The sequence below is a fragment of the Camelus ferus genome, chromosome 21 (assembly GCF_009834535.1).
Source record: "Camelus ferus isolate YT-003-E chromosome 21, BCGSAC_Cfer_1.0, whole genome shotgun sequence".
NCBI lineage: Eukaryota > Metazoa > Chordata > Mammalia > Artiodactyla > Camelidae > Camelus > Camelus ferus.
In genome coordinates, this window is record NC_045716.1 from 10,829,906 (window position 1) to 10,851,279 (window position 21,374).

The 21,374-nt window shown below is 41.8% G+C and overlaps 2 protein-coding genes and 1 long non-coding RNA gene across 9 annotated transcripts in view; 1 reads left to right on the forward strand and 2 right to left on the reverse strand.

The window, feature by feature from the left end:
• FMO4 (flavin containing dimethylaniline monoxygenase 4) overlaps positions 1–4,960 on the reverse strand; it is a 30,858-nt gene extending 25,898 nt beyond the window's left edge. The window contains exons 1-2 of one of the 4 annotated variants that reach the window (XM_032463751.1): positions 3,391–4,960; positions 3,170–3,237 (exon numbers count right to left, since the gene is read on the reverse strand). The gene's annotated coding sequence lies outside the window, so the exon portion shown is untranslated. Of the gene's footprint in view, positions 1–2,690; positions 2,880–3,169 lie in introns of those variants that run through there. The other 3 variants (XM_032463750.1, XM_006192068.3, XM_032463753.1) reach the window with 3 other exon arrangements.
• The window catches only part of LOC106729126, a 180,613-nt gene that overhangs the window by 8,909 nt on the left and 150,330 nt on the right, over positions 1–21,374 (forward strand). The window lies entirely within an intron of this gene.
• The window catches only part of FMO1 (flavin containing dimethylaniline monoxygenase 1), a 31,958-nt gene continuing 25,580 nt past the window's right edge, over positions 14,997–21,374 (reverse strand). For both annotated transcript variants that reach the window (XM_014565469.2, XM_006192066.3), the window contains 4 exons: positions 20,057–20,256; positions 17,960–18,315; positions 17,355–17,427; positions 14,997–15,755 (listed from right to left, as the gene is read on the reverse strand). In XM_014565469.2, the coding sequence (XP_014420955.1) occupies positions 15,413–15,755; positions 17,355–17,427; positions 17,960–18,315; positions 20,057–20,256 (972 nt within the window). In that variant the 3' untranslated portion in view covers positions 14,997–15,412. The remainder of the gene's footprint in view (positions 15,756–17,354; positions 17,428–17,959; positions 18,316–20,056; positions 20,257–21,374) is intronic.

The window sequence follows — 21,374 nt, forward strand, 5'->3', positions numbered from 1 at the left end:
TGAGGTCATAGGGGAAGGATGCCTTGCTTGTCAGGAAAGACTGGAGGAAGTATGCATGTGTCACAGAGATCTGTAACCAGTTTGTCTTTTAAAAATTAAAAAAAAATTTTTATGAGTTATTGTCAGTTTACAATGTTGTGTCAATATCTGGTGCACAGCACAATTTTTCAGTCATACATGAATATACATATATTCATTTTCATAGTCTTTTTCACCATGAGCTACTACAAGATCTCGTATATATTTCCCTGTTATAACCAGTTTTTCTTTATTTTATGTTTTGGGCTTCTGCAGTCATCAACATAGCTATTTCTTTGATTAGGTGGGCTAACCACTGAGTTGATTCCAGCAAATCAGGTTTTGTCACCTGGAGGCCCTTGACATGTCAGGCAGACTTGGTTGCAAGTGCTAACTTGCCCTCAGCCCCCTTGGTCAGTCCAAGAAACACAAAGAGTAGTTGAGACCTCAGAGTATTTCTTTTATAATCTATACATTGGACTTTGCCTTTGAAGACATGGTGCTGTTTGAGGAGAGATCTTGCTGTACAGCTCTTAGGGGATTTTGGTAGTGTCATGCCACTTAGTGGTGTTTGCCTTGAGGACCCAAGAGAGACTACATTCATTGAGCCCTGAGCACCAGTAAATGGGAAAACCCATAGCATCATCATTGGACACGACACAAGGCTGCCCTGCTGTTAAGAGGCTGAATCTGGAGGGACTCTGGATCTCTGAGGCTGAGCCTAGATGTGCACATCTCATTGGTCTGAGAGCCCCAAGCGTCCTGGGGCTCCCGTTACTGAGCCTCTTCCCTCACCTGCACTCAGGTTTGCTGCCTCACCTTCTGGTTGGGCCTCGGGGAGTCTGTCCCCATGGCTTTGCAGCTTGCCTGCTGGTCAGATCAGAACCCCCAGGCATAGAAACAAAGTGGAGTTACTGATTTTACAGAGGGCAGAGGAAGACTTCTGAGCGCTCAGACCCCTCTGACTCACCTGGTTCCAGAACAGGATCCAGGGACTTGCAACAAGAATCAGAGAGATTTCTCAAGGCTGCCTGTTTCCAAATGTTACCTTCCATCCTGCCCTTTGTAAGGCTGAGGCCTTCATGCCTGGCTTCATTATTTATAGGGAAATGGGCACTTCTTCCCCTGACGCTTTTGGTTTATTTAGGGGTCTCTACTAATTTGGGAGAGCTGGGCAGGCTGCAGTAAGAATGGACTTTGGAGGCAGCAGAACTGGGTTTGAGCTCTATCTCTGGAACTGACCCCATACAACCCACTTTTACACCTTAAGGTTTATTGTTTGTAAAATATAAAAAATAGCTATGTTGAAGGATTAAATTTTTTTTTTTTGCAGCAAGAGCACACTTTTATTGAAGTACAGTCAGTTACAATGTGTCCATTTCTGGTGTACAGCATGTTTCAGCTATACATATACATAAGTCTGTATTTTCATATTCTTTTTAATTATAGGTTACTATAAGATATTGAATATAGTTTCCTGTGTTATAGATTGTTTGGGTTTTAAGTGACATTACTTATACAAAAGTGCCCAGCACCAAATATTTGCTCAACGTTCATTTCCCATCTCCTTCACTCCCTCCTTTCCTCTCTTCTCCCTGGAAAAGGCAGCTCGCATAGATAAAATTTATCAGCAACAACAAGTAGGCAAATATACTCATGGCTTCCTTTGCATTGAGGAGTAAAAGTTCTAGGTAGCCTTTCATCAGAAATAAGTGGCCCCACTAACAAGAACACTGAAATTTCTGGGCACAAGGGAGAGGTCTGGAATTGGCAGATCTCAGCTGTGCTCTGCAGAAATGTGAAAGAAATGGTTGCTAACTGAACTGGGAAAACGCAAATGTGCTGTGGTGAATAGACTGGTGGCAAATTAATTCATTCAAGAGTTGTACCCTGGGTACCTCTCAGGGCAGGTTCTGAGCCAAATGTGGGGGCCCCAAAGATGACTAAGAAACAGTGTCTAATAAAACAGATAAAGAGGTTCATACTGTATAGCACAGGGAAATATATATAATATCTTGCGGTAGCTCACGGTGAAAAAGAAAATGAAAGTAAATATATGTATATTCACGTATGACTGAAGAATTGTGCTGTACACCAGAAATTGACACAACATTGTAAACTGACTATAACTCAAAAAAAAAAAGAAAAAAAAAGAACCAGTGACTAAATAATAGTAATGAAAATAGACCCAGTGACTGGGTCACAAGAAGATGCCACTGTATGGAGAGAGGCCAATATACACGATACCATGTGGCAGGCCCTGTAACAGCAGCTGTTCTGGTTACAAATGCTTGCAGACTCTCTTGGGCAGCTCAGCTATGCCTGGAGACCTAGTTAGAGACACAAAGTGGGCTGTGTTTTTCCTGGGCAAAAAACACCTTGTCCTTTGCAGACTGATGTAGAGACTGTTTGAATGCCAAATAATTGGTACCAAAAATGGATGTGAATTGAAAGGTAGGGGGGAATACCGCAGGCCGGAAGGGTCTGGAGGACTTAAGCTAAGCCCTTTGTAAACTATAAAGTGTGCTGTAAGCACAAGGTCCATTGCAGGTCAAAGGTCGCTGATACCTAGTTCCCTAGTAGAAATGAGCTCTGAAACTGCTGAACCGGACTTTTGAACAACATGAAAACCCCATCCCCTACGTGACAGACCAGAAAATGTAAATTCTTACATTTTTGAGACATGGAGAGACTTGGGTGATTGGCAAATCATGAAACCGATTATGATTCATGTGAGTTTCAAGTCTGATCTGTTTATATTTCTTACTATCAGCCCACCAGTGCGCTTCCTTGGCTTCAGTATTTCCCATCATAACACTTGCGGAGTATTCTGTGTTTCCCAGTGCCTGGCAATTCCATCTCACCCGTAAGGTGAAACCAGAAGTGAGCCTAGAATCACTGAAAGTCCCATGATCCTGTTCCTCTCACCCACACCTTCCTTCTGGATGGTTTTCCCCCTACGACATAACTTTATTTCCTTACAATGTTCCTTTGCGTCCTCATTTCTCTGTAATTCTGTTGCTTTCACCCTGATCAAGAGAGTCCTGAAGCAGAGGATCACATTCATTTTTAAGGAAGGCAGTATTCATCCTCCGTGAAAGCACTTCGGGAAACATTTCCCCATTTAAAAAAAAAAATCCAGGACACTTACCTTGTTGTCACAGAGCAGATATTCTGACAAATTATTTCTTAAAGCCAATAGCGAAAGATAGTGTTTGTCTTAAAAAAAAAAAAAAAAAAAGAAAGAAACTCAAACTCTTTATTCGAAAAAAAAAAATGAAGGAATGCTGACTTTACTCAAAGTGCTCTCGGTTGAAAACAAAAACCATTTGTCTTTCCTGTCATGCTGGTGACTGCAGAAAGTATACTCACTGAAGAAAAAAAAAAGTTGTGTAGGACACCAGCTTGACACTTCCGTGATCTCAAGGGAGGGCTAACTGACGAGCTGCAATACGGCTTCCGGATTCGAAGGCCATAAGTGACTTCTGCCCGTTTCCTCCACCCTCCTGAACGTCACAGTTCCGACAAAGCCCTAAACTTAGAGCGGAGCACGTGGTAAGGGCTGCTCTTCGCACTGTAGCCTTTAGAGGGCGCCAAGTCACCCAAGGCAGCCTCCAGTGAAACAGGCGTTCTACTGAACTAAATTCTGATTCTTCCGTGAGTCCCTTGAACCATCATCACAGGAGCCGTCCATGGAAGAAAGTCAGTTGGGTGACTGTCATGTCATCAAGTTCTTCCAAGTCTAAACCCAGAAGGGTGATTTCAAAATTCAGAACTTACAAGGAATTGAAGCAGTTTCATCCCTTCAGAAAGGGTCAGCAGAGGGAGCTCGTAAAACATGTTTGAGGAAGCGTTGAATAAGTTTTAGCTGTTAATCTAGGGCACAAGAAGAGGAATAATTACAGAAGCACTGGCAATATAGATTATTTTTCCCCCTTCTCCATTGAGTGCTTGGGAGCCAGCATTAAAGACCATCTTTGAACAGTTTCTAGACCAGGGGCACAAATGCAAATACCCACAGGGGTCAGGAAGATAACCCAAAAGGGGAAGAGGGCCAGATAAGATCTGACTGGACAGCACATCCCCCATCTATTAAATTTGGCTAAATGGTGCTATTTGAGAGCATAAGCCCAATGTTGCAAGGTTTTAGGCTCCTTTCAATAAAAACTGAAAATCCAGATTTTGTACATAAAATCTTCTGTTGTCAACAAATAAATTTTTCTTTTGAAAAATATTAAGCCCACAGAAAAGGTGAGAGAACAATTTCACTGAGCACCAAAGTATCCCTCACCCTTTTAATCAACTAGCAACCTCTCAACACACTGACATTTTCTTCATCTCTCTCTCTCCCCCCACACACAAGCACGCGCGCACACACACACACACACACACACACACCTGAAAGTAGTCTTCAAACATCAGAGTCAGGGTATTTCAGTACATAGCTCACAGGCATTCTCCCACACAATCATGTTACCATTATCACATGTAAGAAAGTCAATATAAATTCAGTAATATCGTCCAACATACCGTCCACTTTCAGATTTCTCCAATTGTCCCCCTAATGTTCTTATCTAGTAGTGTACTTGAGTTGGCTTGTACAGAGAGGGTGTACATCACTTCCAACTCCAGGTTCAGTGATAGCTTGGCATTACACACAGTGATGCTTGACACAGTAGCTTGCCATTGTTCATGGTGAGGATGTTTACATCATGGAAACTGGCAAACACTACAAATTTGGGATCTCCTCCCCCCATGCCCCTGGCCATTTGTTAAACATTTATCCACATACCACTCTTTTTTTTTTAAAGGCTTTATTGCAGTATAACTGATATACAAAAAACCTGAATATATTTAATGTATATAATTTGATGAGTTTGGACATACGCATACACCTGTGAAACTATCACTCCTCAAGGCAATAAACATATTTATCACTTTCAAAAGTTCCCTCATGCCCCTTTGTTTTTGTTAAGAATACTTGACATGAGATCTACCCTCTTAACAAACTTTAAAAATGCACAATACAGTATTGTTAACTATTGGCACTATGTTAAACAGCAGATCTCTAGAATTTATTCATCTTGCACAACTGAAACTTTATATCCATTGAACAACACTTCTCCATTTCCCTCTCTCTCCAGACTCTGGCAACTACCATGCTACTCACTGTTTCTATGAATTTAAGCATTTTATATACGTTGTATAAATAGAATCGTACAGACTTGTCTTTTTGTGAGTGGCTTATTTCGTTCAGCGTCATGTCTCCAGGTTCATCAATGTTGTCACATATGGTAGGGTTTCTTTTTTTTTTTTAAGTCTGAATAATATTTCATTGTATATATATATGTATTTTTTTGGGGGGGGTTAGGTAATTAGGTTTATTTATTAATTATTTTTGGTGGAGGTACCAGGGATTGAACCCAGGACCTTGTGCATGCTGGGCACCCACTCTATCACTGAGCTATACTCTCCCTTCATTGTGTGTGTGTGTGTGTGTATATATACATATACACACATATATATATATATTTCAAATTTTCTTTATCCATTCATCTGTCCATGGACATTTAAGTTGTTTCTCCATCTTGGCTATTGTCTTTAATGATGCAGTGAACCTGGTAGTATAGCTATCTTTTTGAGATCCTAATTTCAATTCTTTTGGACAAATACCCAGAAATGGGATTGCTCAATCGTATGGTGGTTCTAGTTTTAATTTTTTTAAGGAACCTCCATACTATTTTCCCTAGCAGCTATACCATTTTGCCTCCCTACCAACAGGGCAGAAGGGTTCTGATTTCTTCATGTCCTCTCCAATACCTGTTATCTTTTGTTTTGTTTTTGATAATAGCCATCCTAACAGGTGTGAGGTGATATCACATTGTAGTCTTGATTCATACTTCCTTGATAATTAGTGAAACTGAGTACCTTTTTTAATATGCCTGTTGGCCGTGTCTGTCTTCTTTAGAGAAATGTGCATTCAAGTTTTTCACTCCATTTTTAAATTGGGTGGTTGGGTTTTTGCTGTTGAGCTGTAGGAGTCTCTTATATGTTTTGGATATTAACCCCCTTTCAGATGCATGGTTTGCAAGCATTTTCCCATTGTGTATGTTACCTTTTCATTCTCTTGTTTCCTTTGCTGTGCAGAAGCCCTTTAGTTTGATGAAACCCCTCTTGTCTATTTTTGTTTGTGTTGCCTGTGCCTTTGTTGTCATATTCAAGAAATCATTGCCAAGAACAAAGTTAGGAAGCTTTTCCCTTGTGTTGTCTTTTAGGAGTTTTATAGTTTCAGGACTTACATTTAAGTCTTTAATACATTTTGAGTTGATTGTTTGGGGCATGGTTTAAGGTAAGAATCCAATTTTATTACTTTGCATGTGGATATTTAATTTTTCCAGCACTGTTTGCTGAAAAGATTGTCCCTTCCCCCTTGTATGAGCTTGGCAGCTTTGTCTAAGATCAATTGACTCTATATATAGGGGTCTATTTCTGAGCTGTCTATTCTGTTTCATCCATTGGTTTGTATGTTTGTCTTTATGCCAGTACCATACTGTTCAATCACAGTAGCTTTATTAGTTTTAACAGGTTTTTTTTTTTTTTTGGTGAGGTTTTAGGGTTTTCTATATGTAAAATCATGTCATTTGCAAACAGATAATTTTACTTCTTCTTTTCTGATTTGTATACTTTTATTTTTGTTATTGTTGCCTAATTGCTCTGGCTAGAACTTCCAGTACTATGTTGACTGTAAGTGGCAAGAGTGAAGATTCTTGTCTTGTTCCTCATCTTAGAGGAAAAACTTTCAGTTTTCTACAATTGAGTAAATTAGCTGTGGGCTTGCCATATATGACCTGAATTATGTTAAGGCAAATTCCTTCTACACCTAGTTTGTTGAGAGTTTTAATCATGAAACTGTGTTGAATTTTGTTAAGTGATTTTTCTGCATCTATTGAGATGATCATGCGATTTTTATCCTTCATTTTGTTAGTGTTGGTATATCACATTAATTGATTTGCATACATTGAACCACACGCCGCTGTTTGTGGTTATATTTCTCCCGATTAAAGACCCAATCAAAGTTTATAAATTGCACTGAGTTGTTAGGTCTTGTTAGTTCACCTTATTCTGTAATGGTTTTCCAGCTTCCAAGGGGTCAAGTTTTAGAATGGTCAATATTATCAAGTTTGCTACTGCTGGAACTGTTCTGAAATAGTCTTCTAACTAGTTTTCTTACTTCCATTTACTCCCTTATGATCCACTCTCCAAAATGATTTTTCTAAGTCATAAATCAGATCATGTTACTCTGAAGTATTAAAAAACACTTTGCTGAAAGTGATGTGTGGTTGGGGAGAATTTTCAAAAAACACAGAGAGTAAGGCATATTTATGTACTATGGAGAGTGACCCCGAAGAAAGTGGAAAATCTACAGCGTGGGAGAGAAGTTGGACAATTACAGGAGTGATGTTGTTGGGCAGGTGTGAAGCGATGGGATCCCGAGTGCTGGCGGGACCTGGCCTTAGGGGCACAGGTAGTCATCCTTGGTAGCAGGAAAGAGAGCACATGGGCCCAGCTGCAGGTGGAGTGGGAGACAGGGGGGGAAATCTATTGAAGTTATCTGCTCATTGTTACTGTTTTCTCATCTGAGAGTGAGGCGAGAAGGAAATGGTAGAGTTTTTGCCCTGAGAAGAAATGATACAAAATAATCATCTAGGAGATGAGATGGGCCTGTGAAGGAATTAGACAAATGTAGCAGGATTTTGGGGCAGTAGGGTAGGCATGAGTTGAAGAGTGATCACTTAGCATTCTGAGTGTTTTCCCTCTACCGAAGGTTAAGTGCTCAGGTGGAGTTGGAAATAGGCAGAGAGTTTTGGATTTTGGCCAGAGTTGGAGTCCTCCCATGCAACTATGAATGAATGAGGAGGGGCGATGGAGTGGAGAGTGTATGCAAATGTGATGTTTTATAATCATGAACTCTAAGCTGCATAATGAGGGAGATGAGAAAATAAAGGGCAATGGGGACAGTGAAAGATGGTAGAGTGTTTGGATTGGAAGTCCCAGCAGTTTGAGGAGAGTATCACATTAGAAGAGTTAGCTGGAAGAATACGATGATATTGGAGAGTGTGATGTTTGCAACTCAGACTGTGCAGAATTGCATTCATTGAGAATAACAAGGTCATGACCTGCACCATCTAATATAACAGCCACTAGCCACATGTAGCTATTTAAATTTAGATTTAAATTCATTAACGTTAAATTAAATTAAAAATTCCTTTCTTCTTTGGCACTAGCCAACATGTCAACTGCTTAACAGCCATGCACGGGTAGTGGCTACCACAGTGGAGAGTGAAGATTAAAAGTTTCCACGATGGCAGAAAGTTGTATTGGACTGCACTGATCTAGAGGATGAACATAGTAGTAGGGGGTTGAGACAGGCGGAGGATAAGATGGTTAGAGGTAGCCAGGTGAAGGGGCTGAGAGGACACGACATGGAAGGACTGTGTAGTTGATTGTGAAATTGCTGAGAATTATGATGGGTGTAGTGGTGAGGAGAGAGACACTGAGTCAGAGATCGATTCACTCCTCCATGTAGCTCTGAGCCTCTAGGAGACAGCTGATCCCACCCCTGGCTCCAGGTGGTGGTCTTTTGGTCAAAGAGCCATCCTATCCCCCCCAGCAAATAATTGCCTTAGAAGGAGGCTTTGATGCAGCAATTCATGCATGAGGACTTGAGACATGAAGAGAGATTCATTGGAGACTTTAAGATGTATAGATTAGTTCATGTAAAAGAAAAGTTGATGTAACCCCTGAATACAATGGAACAAATAACACAAAATTTTATTTGTCTGTCATGAAACAATTTGACCGGTCTTGGCTGGTAAGGCAGCTTCCTTGCCTGGGTCACTCAGAGGCCCTTGTTCTTTGTTTTGTTACTGTGTCATCGCTGAAGACTTTGTTGAAGTTGGATTGCTGCCACGACCATGATACCGCTTGCAGAAAGGAGAAAGTGAGGACGTCCAGAGTCAGCAATTTCCTTTTGAGTAGATGAAGGCGAAATCACACACATCCTTTCCATTCACATTCCACTTGCAAGAACGTGATCACACGGTCACACCAGCTGCAAGAAGGGCGGGGAAAGATTGTCCCTAGCTAGGTGGCCATGTGCCCAGGAAGACGGGGTAAGCAGACTTTTTGAACACAAGTTGCTGTCTGCCATATTCTGTTGCTGGAAAAATCTTGGAAGTACTTCTCTCTTTTTCTGCAGGTTTTAGTCTGGAATGCAACAGCTGTTCTCTTGGCATGCTGGGGATGAGGCTGGTCCAGGGAGAAGGGCAGATCCAAGGGAGCTGTGGAGAAATGGCTCTGAAGCCACTAGATTAAGGCAACCGTGAAGCCCATCTTAAGCCCGTTTTACCCCTAAACTCCGATTATATGAGCCACAATGATTCCCTGTTACGCTACTTTGAGTTGAGTTTCTTTTTCTTGCAGTTAGGATGTTCCACATATTACTTAACCATTTTACTACTGACAGTGTTACTTCTTTTTCTCCTTTTGTTACAAGCAATGCAGTAAACATCTTGACATACATATCTTTGTACACACGACTATTTCTATGAGGTTGAGTCCAAGATGTATACTTGCTGTGCCAAAGGATGTGTGCATTTAACATTTTGGTAAATGCTGCCAAATTGCCCCAACCTGCATTTAATAACATTTTCATTCCCCAATCACCATTCTCCTTCTCTAATGTCCTGGAACGTCTCCCTTTGACTCCTTTCGTGTCTTGATTTTGTAGAACAGCTTTTACAGAAGAGCATTTTGGTGACACGTGTTCTCTGCTGACATGGAGGCTTAGGTTCTTTCTCCAGCCACGTGTTGCACTGGTTCCTCTGTTTACTAATCTGGCCATAACTAGCCGCAGTCACACTCTTCATAAAGCCTGCTTGCACTCCCGTGGAAACAGAAGTCAGAAATGAAAATGTTGCATAGATAGTAGAACTTCCACTCTGTAGCAAAATTTGCTCAATTCTCTTATCCTATTCATACAGGCTAATTGTCTCATTATATTTTCCCCTTTGGCTTAAAGGTTTTAGGTCTGTTTTTATTTTTATTTATTTAATTTATTTATTTAAATGGAGGTACTGGGGATTGAACCCAGTACCTCGTGCATGCTGAGCACGCCTCTCCCGCTGAGCTATGTCCCAACTCTCCAGGCCTGTTTTTAAATGTCTAATCAAAATTTTTTAAGAGAAAGAACTAAGTGTAGACTTCAAAAAAATCAAAATGCTCTGAAATTACAGACTATTTTAGAATAGTAATGCATCTTATCAAGGACAGGACAGCTGTAAAAGGTGTTGCTTTTCTCCTTTGTCTACAGCTCATGTGTGAAACTTGCTCAGCTGGGAAGCAGTGATTGAGAGTGGGCACTAGGATTGGGAGAACACAGGAGCTCTTTAATTTATCTCCTCTTATGAGGACCCCTGCAGGGAACGGGAGCACCCTCACAGTATTCCTGTGGGGGAGTATGGCGAAGTGGGGTGGAGATGTGGCCAGGGGACCAGCGGCACAGGAATCAGTAACCTAGACGGAAGATGAAATGGGCCTGAACTAGCCAGCGAGAAAGGAGGGAGGGGGAGGGACAGACGAGTCTGTGAGATTTAATAATAGCTACCTTTAGGTGAGTATTTACTGTATGCTAGGCATTGGGTTAAGTGCTTTACATGCATTATATTCATTTATTCCTCCTAACAAAAATGCTAGCACATTATTTCCACACATTGCAGATGAAGAAACAAAAGCTAGAAGAGATTAAACAACTTGCCCAAGGTCGTGCAGGAAAGTGGATTCAGCCCTGGCTGTCTCTCTATGACCTGTGCTTTCACCCACAGCTCCAAGTGACCCCTGCTCTGCCCTGAAGACACCCTTGATAGGAATTGACTGCTGGATGTGAGGCGTGAGGGTCAGAGGGTCAAGGTGACTTCTTTTGTGTTTCAGTGGAAAACTGTGGATGAATAGTATTGTTCCTTGAGAAAGGTATTAAAAGATAATTTTCAAAGGAGGTAAAATCATAACTGTCATACAAATATAAAGTGAACACAGTTTAAAGATTTTATTTAACTTGCTATTAAAGAGGGAATTGGTTACGATGTTACCACCAGTTCAGAGGAGGTACACATTTCTGGTGTACAGCATAATGGTTCAGCCATATGAAACTACATATATTCCTTTTCATATTCTTCTTTATTATAGGTTACTACAAGATATTGAATGTAGCTCCCTGTGTTATACAGTGAGTGCCATTTATTTGTAAACTGTCCAATTCTACATAGTTACTTCTTGAAATACACTTTTCCCCCACAGAGGATGAAGAGGATGCTATCAGGGAGTGAGGAGGGCACTGTTGGAGAAGATAATGAGGTTAATTTTGTACATATTGGATTTAAGAAGCCCATGACAGATCCGGTTGGAAATGTCCAGTGAGGAGCTAGAAAAAATAAAGCAAGAAATAAAACATGCATCCTGTCTAGGTAATGATAGTAATAAAAGCTATTAGTTATTAAACAATTACCAGGACTTTTACTAAGAAATTCATGTGGATCGCACTATTGATTCCTTATAACTCCCTTAGGAGGTAGGATGTATTACAACTTCTATGTAATAGAAAGGAAAACTGTAGCTTAGGAAAAGTACAGTGACTTGCTCAAGGTCACGCAGGTAGTAAATGACACAGCTTTCACACAGGTTTCTCTAAGCACCCCCAACAGTGGGGTATGTTAAAAGAGCCAGAGTATAGGAAGGTGAAAAGAAAGACATCTTAAGGGCGGAGGGTATAGCTCAAGTGGTAGAGCATTTACTTAGCATGGATGAGGTCCTGTATTCAATCCTCAGTACCTCCCCTAAAAATAAATAAACCTAGTTACCTCCCCCCACCAAAATAAAAAATAATTAAATAATACAATAATAAATAGAACATAAGCTCTTAAAAAAAAAGATAGACATCTTTACTTAAAACAGGCCCCCGAGAAGGTATTATTTGTATACATTAAAAGGAATTTCTGAAAATGTGAAATTACTCTTGAGTTGAAATGCCTTAGAAAATCATCTGATTTAAAGGATGTGCAAGAGCCCAAAGCATTTAATATGTTTTCTCTTTTGCTAGGTTTCTGGGACCTAACCACATTCATTTATTTTTATGAATGGGACAAAACAATACTGTTTCCCAGTATGATTTATGGAATAATTCCAAGGTGAGGCATGAGAGCCCCTTCTGTCTATCGAAGGGGCTGCTACACTATGGCCTTTCTACACTACGTTACTATACTACAGCCACAGAGCAGGTCTAGAATAGTCATGGTCAGAGAAAAAGAGGGAGGGATAAACAGGGGAAAGGATGCCTGTGGAGATTCAGAAACACAGTGGTCTGCATGAAGGGAAAGAGCTGCCAAATCCCAGACACAGTGGGAAAGACACACAGCGATGGAGAGGCAGGTCCACACCCACTCACAGGCAGAGTGAGAAAGGGAGAGAGACACACAGATACTCCACGGAGTAACGTCCTTGTAACATGACTTTCCTGATATCACTATTAAGACTTCTGAAGTCATCTGAACATTGGAAACCATAGACTTACATGGTGGAGTTAAGAGCCCTGGTTGTGTGTTCTGCAGACCTATGTCCTGACTCAGCCACTTCTTAGCTCTGCTACCATGGACTAATTAATTGATATTTCTTTGTCTGTTTTCCAATTTGTTAAATTGTGCAGCACAGCCTTCTCCTTGAAGACAGAGCTTGCTGGAGCAACAAACTCAGCTACCATCCCTCAAGTTTGGCAGATATTTAAAGGCAGGCAGGAGATCTTTTTTAATAGTTTAAAAAAAAAGAGGGGGGGGAAGGATTCAGACATACTCTTGTTGGAGGCTGTTGGCATGGGGGAGGTGGAGGCGGGCTAACGAGAAGCAAGGCACCTCATGTGACTGGTTTGGGGTGTATATTTGACTTCCTTTGTTGGTCCTAAGTTGGAGCAGGGACAACAGAGAAGCTGGCACTCATGGACCAAGTCCTGGTCCTGAGTGTTCTGAACTGATTGCTGCAGAGGTTGTGGGTAGAGTTCTGTTGTTGGAGGTGGCCTGGCCATTGTTTGTATATTCAGCCTCTCAGTACAATATGCTCAGCACAATAGATTGTGCTAGGTGCAGGCTCCAGCTTGTGTCCTCGTGGTGTGCCCCTGAGGCTGCCTGGGTGGTTCACCTTGCCATGTTTCACGTTGGGCGCTGAACCTCTCCAGCTGACTTTAGGAGGAATGGTAAAATGTCAGCTCTGCTTCAAGGGAGAGAAGAGCATTTCCAAAAGTCATTTAGGTTCTGTTCAGTGGAGCAGTTTTTCATTCTAAGTTTCTACATTAAGTGTTCTGCAGCCAGTTCCAATATGTGTGTGTGTTTCCTCCCTGCTCCCCTCCCCCCACATCACTGAACAATCTTGGAAATCAGCTGGGCGTCCTACAACTGAAATCAATTATGATACTATCTACCCAGAGATAGCATCAGATTCCATGGGTTAAGGGCTCAGTCCTCCAAGAGTACCCTCCCTCTCACTTCAGAAGCCAATTGTGAGCCCAGGTTGTCATTTGTGCTTCTGAGAACAAGTGAAGGATCAGAGGTTCCAATGACTCCCCTCCCTGGGTTTGATTTATTTCCTAGAATGATCAGTAGTTTTGTGAATTAGTTGGTCTCATGGAACTCAGAGAAACCGTTTATTTACTAGATTACTAGTTTATTACAAAAGGATAATATAACTTGGGAATAGCCGCATGGAGGAGATGCATAGGGCAAGGTAGGTGGGAAGGGGTGTGGGGCTTCCATGTCCTCTCTAAGGGCACCTTTCTTCCCAAATCTCCATATATTCACCAACTTGGAGACTCTCTGAATCCCATTCTTTTGGGAGTTCATGGAGATTCCATTATATAGCATGACTGATCAAATCATTGGTCACTGGTGACTGATTCGATCTCCAGTCCCTCTCTTCCCTCCCCAGAGATCAGAGAGATGGGACTGAAAGTTCCCCATCCTTACATGTTTCTCAAAAATCACCTCATTCACGACAGACGCCTTTATGCTCTCATCACTTGGGAGATTTAAAGGGTTTTAGGAGCCCTGTGCTGGAAATGAGGAGGAAGACCAAATATATGTTTGTTGTTATAAATCACAGTATCACATATGTTAAGAAGTAGAACAGGTCAGGAGGAAAGTTAAAAAAATGGAACAAAAAAGAGGAGCTAGACCTGAGCAGACCAGAGTGGAGGAGGCGTGTCCTGCCTCTGTGCCTCCTACAGCGCTCACTCTCTCCTGATCCCATAGTTTCGGATCCTTTCTACTGTGCAAACCGGGGACCTCTGTGTGACGTGAGATTTGCCATCTAAGCCCAGTAATGAGCTGAACTGAAGGCAAAACCTCTTCCAGCTGTGTAACTGGGAAGGAGAATCTAGGTTGGGTCTAGCTTGGTCAAAAACTGCTTTTGACATGGTGTTTGCTTTTGCTCTTTCTTTTTTGGTCTTTTCTTTCTTCCTTTTACCTCTCTGTTAAAAACTGCTAGCCTGTGGCCTTTCTCTGATGGGTTCCAGTTGGATTTGGCTGAGTTAAGAGGCAGCCCTGTTGGCCTCCTTAAGCAGAGTTGTAGAGGAGGTCTTTTTCCTTTGGGAGCTGGGTGGAGGCCGGGTCCAAGAGCAGGTGGAGGTGGTGGTTTTCTGTGGAGTAGGTCTGACAGGGGCTGTTACTGTGGCAGCTGGAGGCCCTGTTTTCTGCAGAGAGCATTCAGGGCGATGAGCACTCCCAGACAGGTACATTCCTTTAGAAACACTCCAACAAAGCCACTGAACCCTCCCAGCATTTCATGGTCTTTATTAATAAACTCCTCATCCCCTTCTCTCTTTGCCCTCATCTTTTCCCCAACTCTCAAAAAGAGAATAAAAGACCACTTGAAACAGTCAATTTCTAGGTTTTCATCTTTCTTTTTACTTTTAATCATCTGATACCATAAGAGCACCGTTTTAGTACAGCTAAATCTTTTGAGAAGCAGGGAGTTTTAGGTAAGATATGTGAAAATAGGAAAGAGGTCTAAATGCTCAGATTGCTGTCTGGGACCACTCCCCTAAAATGACCCTTGAATCTTCCAGCAAATGCACAAAAATCTTGGTTATAATCCTCTAGGATCAGAAGCAGCGGGAGCTGGGAGAGGCTCAGGAAAACCACTGGTAGCCCTTGAGCCAGCTGGGGTGGGGGCAGGGTGTTGCTTTCCCTGCTCAGACATGGCTTATAGCTCTTAAGGCAATGCTGCTGCAATGGAGGAACCAGAGCACGGCCCATCCACTCTTTGCATCTGACAAGCCATTTAGGTCCTCTTTCATTTATAGGAAAATCAGGAAAATGGCCACAAGCAAAGCCAGGAAGCTGAAGAGTTTGAGTAAGCTTTCAAAGGGAGATGAGGACTCTCGTACAACTCGAGTTTTGGTGACCTTGAATGTTCGGTCCCACTGGGTCATGATGGCATTTCTGGCTCCTTCCCATTTCCCTGGGCCAGTCAGGCGGAACTGGTACGGTGTGCACGGGCCAAAGAAGATGGTCAAAGCCAGGCGCGGATCCGTCAGGAGCAGAGAGAGCAGGTTGGGCTTTGCACCAATAAAGGTCAGGAGTTCATCTATGTAGGTGATATAATCTGATTGTAAAGCTTTGCAGTAATCCAAGCCAAATCTTTATGAAATGAAGATTAGGGAGAAAGGGGAAGACAAAAATATTATATAATGATAACCTTAGAACACATAAAATTGCCAGAAGTAAACAATGATGCTGCAATATTTGGACGAGTTTCTGTGTTCTTCCCTCCATGCCCATGGCTGTCTAATGTCTTATTGTATTACTTAATATTCTTTAAATACAAGATGGATTCCTTGAAAAGATACTCTGTACATATGGTGCTCCAAATGCCAATAATGGATCTAGTATTATTTTAGTTCTATTGTCAAATGATTAGCAGCTTCCAAAAAAAAAAAGATTTTATATAATTTTACTATTTCTAAATCTTTCTAAAACTCATTTATTGCTAGATTTGTACCATGTAAAAAGCCACAGAAATCAACAGGGTGGAATTCCCTGGAATACTGGTATTAGTCCCTAATATAATTGACTGACCTACGTGACAAAAGCTTTTACATTGCATAGTTCTAATCAATTATCTGTGTTATGCTAGAATGCCGTAATGGAGAGCAAATCATATCCCAGGTTGAGGATGAAGAAGAGACACCCAAAATGCTTTTATTGTTTTGGGAGTTAGCACTTTGACAAGGCTAGAGCAACACTTGACATTTGGAAATATATGTGAATGAGAGAAGTGATGTTTCTTAAATGCATGATCTTAAAACTTCTTTTTTCTGCCACAGAAACTCTATTTTCAAGTGAAAATTTATATCAGAGTCTGAAACAGGTAATCAGTAAAACAGATAAAACCGAGATGTTTTAGGATTAGGAGCTGGGGGGAAAGGCAAGACTTCCTCCTCGCCGGCCATCTCCCTTCCACTGTCCCTGGCCCTTGAGTGGTAGCCAAAGAGCAGAGCACATGTGGAGACCTCTCCTCTAGAGAGGGGGTCAGCAAGCATTCTGCAAAAGGCCAGGTGGTAAATACTTAAGGCTTTGAGGGCTGTATTATGGTCCCTACCTCAACTATTCAACTCTGCTGCTGTAATGCAAAAGCAGCCTTAGACAATATGTAAATCGTGAGTGTGGCTGTGTTCTAATAAAACTTTATTGACGGCCACTGAGATTTGAATTCCATATAATTTCCACGTATCCCCAAATCTTCTTTCCAACAATTTAAAAACGTAAAAGAGAAAAACAGGTGGTCAGCAGGTTTGGCCCGTAGGCCCTAGTTTGACTCCTGCTGTAGAGTAGCCGTCTGAATAAAAATGGAGCTGAATAAACACAGATTGGTTGAAATGAATGAATGAGTAGGCCCTCCTGGTGTCACAGTGTATAAACACAACTTCTTGCCTGCTGATTGTGGCTAAGGTATACAACCCTGGTAAATGAGGGTTAATTATATTTGGTTTAGATTCTAAACTCCATATGGTGCTAGATGACCATGGTCTAAAGTGATGATTTGGGACATTAACTGTCAATTTAATTCTCAGTTTACTTTTCCCTTCTCTCTCCTTAAACAGGCTAGCCTAGTTTTTTTTTTTTTTTTTCTCTAAGTTCCAGGTGCTTCTTTTATCTCCAGTGTAACTCTCACTGTCTTTGTTATTGCTTTACTAGTTTTAGTTCTGATCCAAAAAGAATGCATGGTAGTTAACTTACCCACTGGGCTTGTTTTGTTTTCTTACATTAACTTCCTCTATCATGACGCTTGACGGTGGCAACTTACTTACACCTATAAAGCAAACAAACAAAAAATGCAATTTAACTTTAGATTTCAGCGATTACTTAGCCGGCAAAGATGCTTCACTACTGCTCATCTTTTACTTCTAGTGCCCAGTCACTCATCGGTTCTTCTGGTAGAGATGCTAGCAGCCTAAGTGGACGGAGGGTGTGCTCCTTGGGATAATGCCACTGGCTGAAGAGATAAGCATCGGGTCATCTCACTACTTAGTTCATATGACAGAACCTCACAACTGCTTTGGCTGAATTTCGTCATTCAATTGATTGAACTTTTACATTTTAATTGAGCCAGTTGGTTGAGTCAAAATAGCAGGTAGACACTAGCTGGTACTTTTTGACCCATGATTTTATCTTTTGTTCTGGTAGTGGCACAAATTCATTACAATAGTGTAATTCAGACAATCAAATGGATCTGCTTTTAAAGATTCTGGTAGGTAGGAGTTGGGAATTATCTCAAAGTTTCCAGTATTCAAAATAACTTGGCAGACTGAACACCTATGCCCTGCTATTTCTCAAGCACTTACCTTTCAGGACCTGAACGGCCCATCGAGCTTGCGTATCTCCTGTGGGTATTATGGAGCCCAAGGGTTTGATGAGGCCGATAACAGCCAGGGTTGGCTTCTGCAGATGTGCAGGGAAGACATACTTGTACAGCGATGCCTGGCCGTCTTCAACTTTCACTACGGTCTCGTCAAGGAAGGGGAAAGCAAAGGTGTATCCAGTGGCAAAGACAATGATATCAATGGGCTCCTCCCTTGGGGTGTTGTTAAATACGACAGAGTTTTCCTTCACCAACTTTATGCTTGATTTGATGAGCACTTTCCCAGTGATGATGCGGCCTGGGAGTTCATCATTTAGCACAGGCTCTCTTAGCTGTGTCCTAAACAAAAACACAAACAGGGACGAGATCTGCCAGTGAACAGTGCAGCAGCCCTCCGTCCTCCTTCCCTTCTCCTCTTCATTCTGGGACTCTCCCCTCTGCCAGGCAGGAGGTGCCAGGTGTGGGAGAAGTTACCTCTGTGGGAAGGGATTCATGAATGACCAAGAAGGATGGTGAAATGTGTGTCCCGTTTACTAGAGTTACTAGCCTGAGGAGAAGGAGGTTAGAGCTTTCTCTAGCTCCTGCTTCTCCTGCTGAATTTCAGCCTTCAGCCATCACTGTCATTTTAGAGATAGCCGAATGCTGAAGGACCGCAAGGGAAACCAGGGGCTTCTGGATCTGCTGGGAACTGCTAGAAACTCTCTCCTCCTAGGAAGCAATTGTACAAGGAAAGCAGGCATGTGTTTAAAAGGAACAAGGGCAGAATTATCTTTTTCTGGCTATGCCTTTGGAATGACAAAACAACACTCTGCAAGATGATTTGAAAGAAGCTGAGCCATTTTTGGCTTACGGTGAATGCACAGAAAGAGACAACGTGATAAAACGGAATGAGCACCAGAGCAGGAGGGAGTAAGGCTGGCTTTGTGTACTTATGTTTGTCCTTAACAGAACTTGGGAACATCATTTGGCCCCCTTCGGCTTTCTTTTATTCATCTGTAAAATAGGGACGTTAACACTTGCCATCCTTAGTTCACTGAATAGGACGAAGAACATATGAAATGGTATATACGTAAGAACTTCGGAAATGATAAAGGATTAGCTAAATCTAAGGGAGAAGAGATTTCAATTCCCCAGGCCCCTTTTGTGTTTTCTACAGTTTGTGGGATTAAATAAAATTCTTTATAGTCCCATGAGCTGCCATCCAGGCTAGATAAAGCTTATGGTAGAAAAAGCTCTGGTGGAAAGAGTCAAACCCTGGAGAGGCCTGGAGTTAAGAAGTAGAAAAGGATAGATAAGAAATGAAGGAAGTGAAAGCGGAGACAATAGCAGGCAGAGGAGAGCGGGCGGAGAGGAGGGACATGAGAGAAGGATGGAGAGACCCCGAGGAGAGAAGACCATGCGGCAGGAAGGGGGCTGCATGCCATCCCCGGCGGCCTGGTGCCACCTGAGCCGTGCTGGCCCAGAGTGGACTCTGGAGGAAGGCCAGGCAGGATCTCTAGGCTGTGATGCCATCCTGGTAATGGAATGTCATAGTAGAAACTCAATGAATGAGGGAATAAAACTGTTGGACCTTGTTAATGGGATAAGTCATAAATGGTTGTAACTGACAGGACAGACTGAAATCAAGGTCATCTTGACAAGGGGAAGAAGGCTCTGCCCCTAGAGAGATGATGAAGGGCAACTGTCGGATTCAAGTGTGTCGCCTTTGTCAAAAGAGTCATAGACAAGTCATTCTCTTCTGATCGCTGCAGCTGAGATTCTGCAACTTGCCAAGGTCACAGAACTCACTTACTACTAACTGAGCTTGGCCAACTGACTGAACTTCTCTAAGCCTCACTGTACCCACAGTGATAGGGAAATTTTACTACTTTAAAGGACTGTTGACAAAGTGAATTCATAATTTCACTTACCAAGCTCTCAGAAACAGTTAGCTATTGTGATCAAGGAATTTATATGAAGTTTTCCTTCACATTCAATCATGTTGTTATGCTATCGCCTGGTTTGAATATGCTGCTGGATGCTGCTGGAAGGATCGAGGCTCCTTCTCCCTAACAGCCCTCGGCAGGCACACCATATTTACCTGTCTTCCGGTATTAGGCCATAATTTGCATGATTGAACCAGCTGTTCATCTTTTTCGCTATTAACCAATTCACAATTGGAGTTGGGAGAGAATTTCTGAACACGTTCTGAAATCGCGTCATGAACACCATGTCCCACGGGTACCCTGAGTCAAAGACCCGGCTGATCACCCACGCCCCTCCGGTGGTGCTGAGGAACACCTGGAAGCAATCAAACAGGTCACTCAGTTTGACACAGTGAACAGGACTGGCTCTGCCGGAGATTCAGGATGTTTCATGAATTGTTGAAAGGCACCCAAAAGTCTGCCACCCTCAAAATAGATAGTTTTGGCTCCTCTAATTCCCACTTTAAAGTTGCTCTTTTGAGAAAATGGTTTGAGTGTCCAGAGTATTAAAATGCCTTAGGACATGTAATTGAGCACTTCTCTGCCAGGCTCAGTGCTAGACACCATGGTGAATGCTATATTGCTGCTGGCCATTAGTCTCCTTGGTCAGAGTCTCATGGGAGAAGACAGTGAACAGGTGATAACAACTCTGTATGTTAATAATTTTAAGCAAGAAGAACAGGGCTGCAGTTGAAAGTTGTCTGCAAAGTTTCAACACAAACTATTGTTAGAACTGACAGTAAAATTCAGTAATACAACTAGTTTGGTGGATTTTTTTTAACAGATTACCTGGCTAGTTGAGTTTACCAGCTGACCGAGTTCACCAAGTAAGCTAACAGTTGTTTTGGTACCTATACAATAAGGAGTTGTCTGTATAACTGTTTAAAAATGGAAAAATTTAGTCAACCAATCTGTTGCTTTGCAGATACAAAATGACTGATTTAATATATGATTTTTCTCCCAATAAACTGGGGCATGGTGGTTTTTATTATACATTTTGTTTGACCTTATAACATAATGGAGCAATACGGTGGCAAGAACTATGAACATACAGGTGATTTTGACATTAAACATATTTGCACCTGCCTCTCTTGATGCAGAATCAGATATGACATTTTGGTAGATATGAATTATGTCCTGAAACAAGGGGAGTTTCTTGGCTGATGTAGCAATGATGTTTGCCAAAGTGTGTATTCAGATTGAAGAAATTTCCAAACAGCTAGAGAAGCAGCGATAATATGTTACCCACATATGGTGCCATCGTGGATGGACCTGTGTTAGCTTTTGCTTTAGAACCTCCTTTCTCCTCTTTCAGGTTAACTCTACCAAATTGCTAAATCTCTCCAAATCAATCAACCAATCATCGAGTTCTTTATTTCCGAAAGTTCCAGAAGGGAATATCAAAGTTACACACTCCCAATTGTTTTCCTTCAT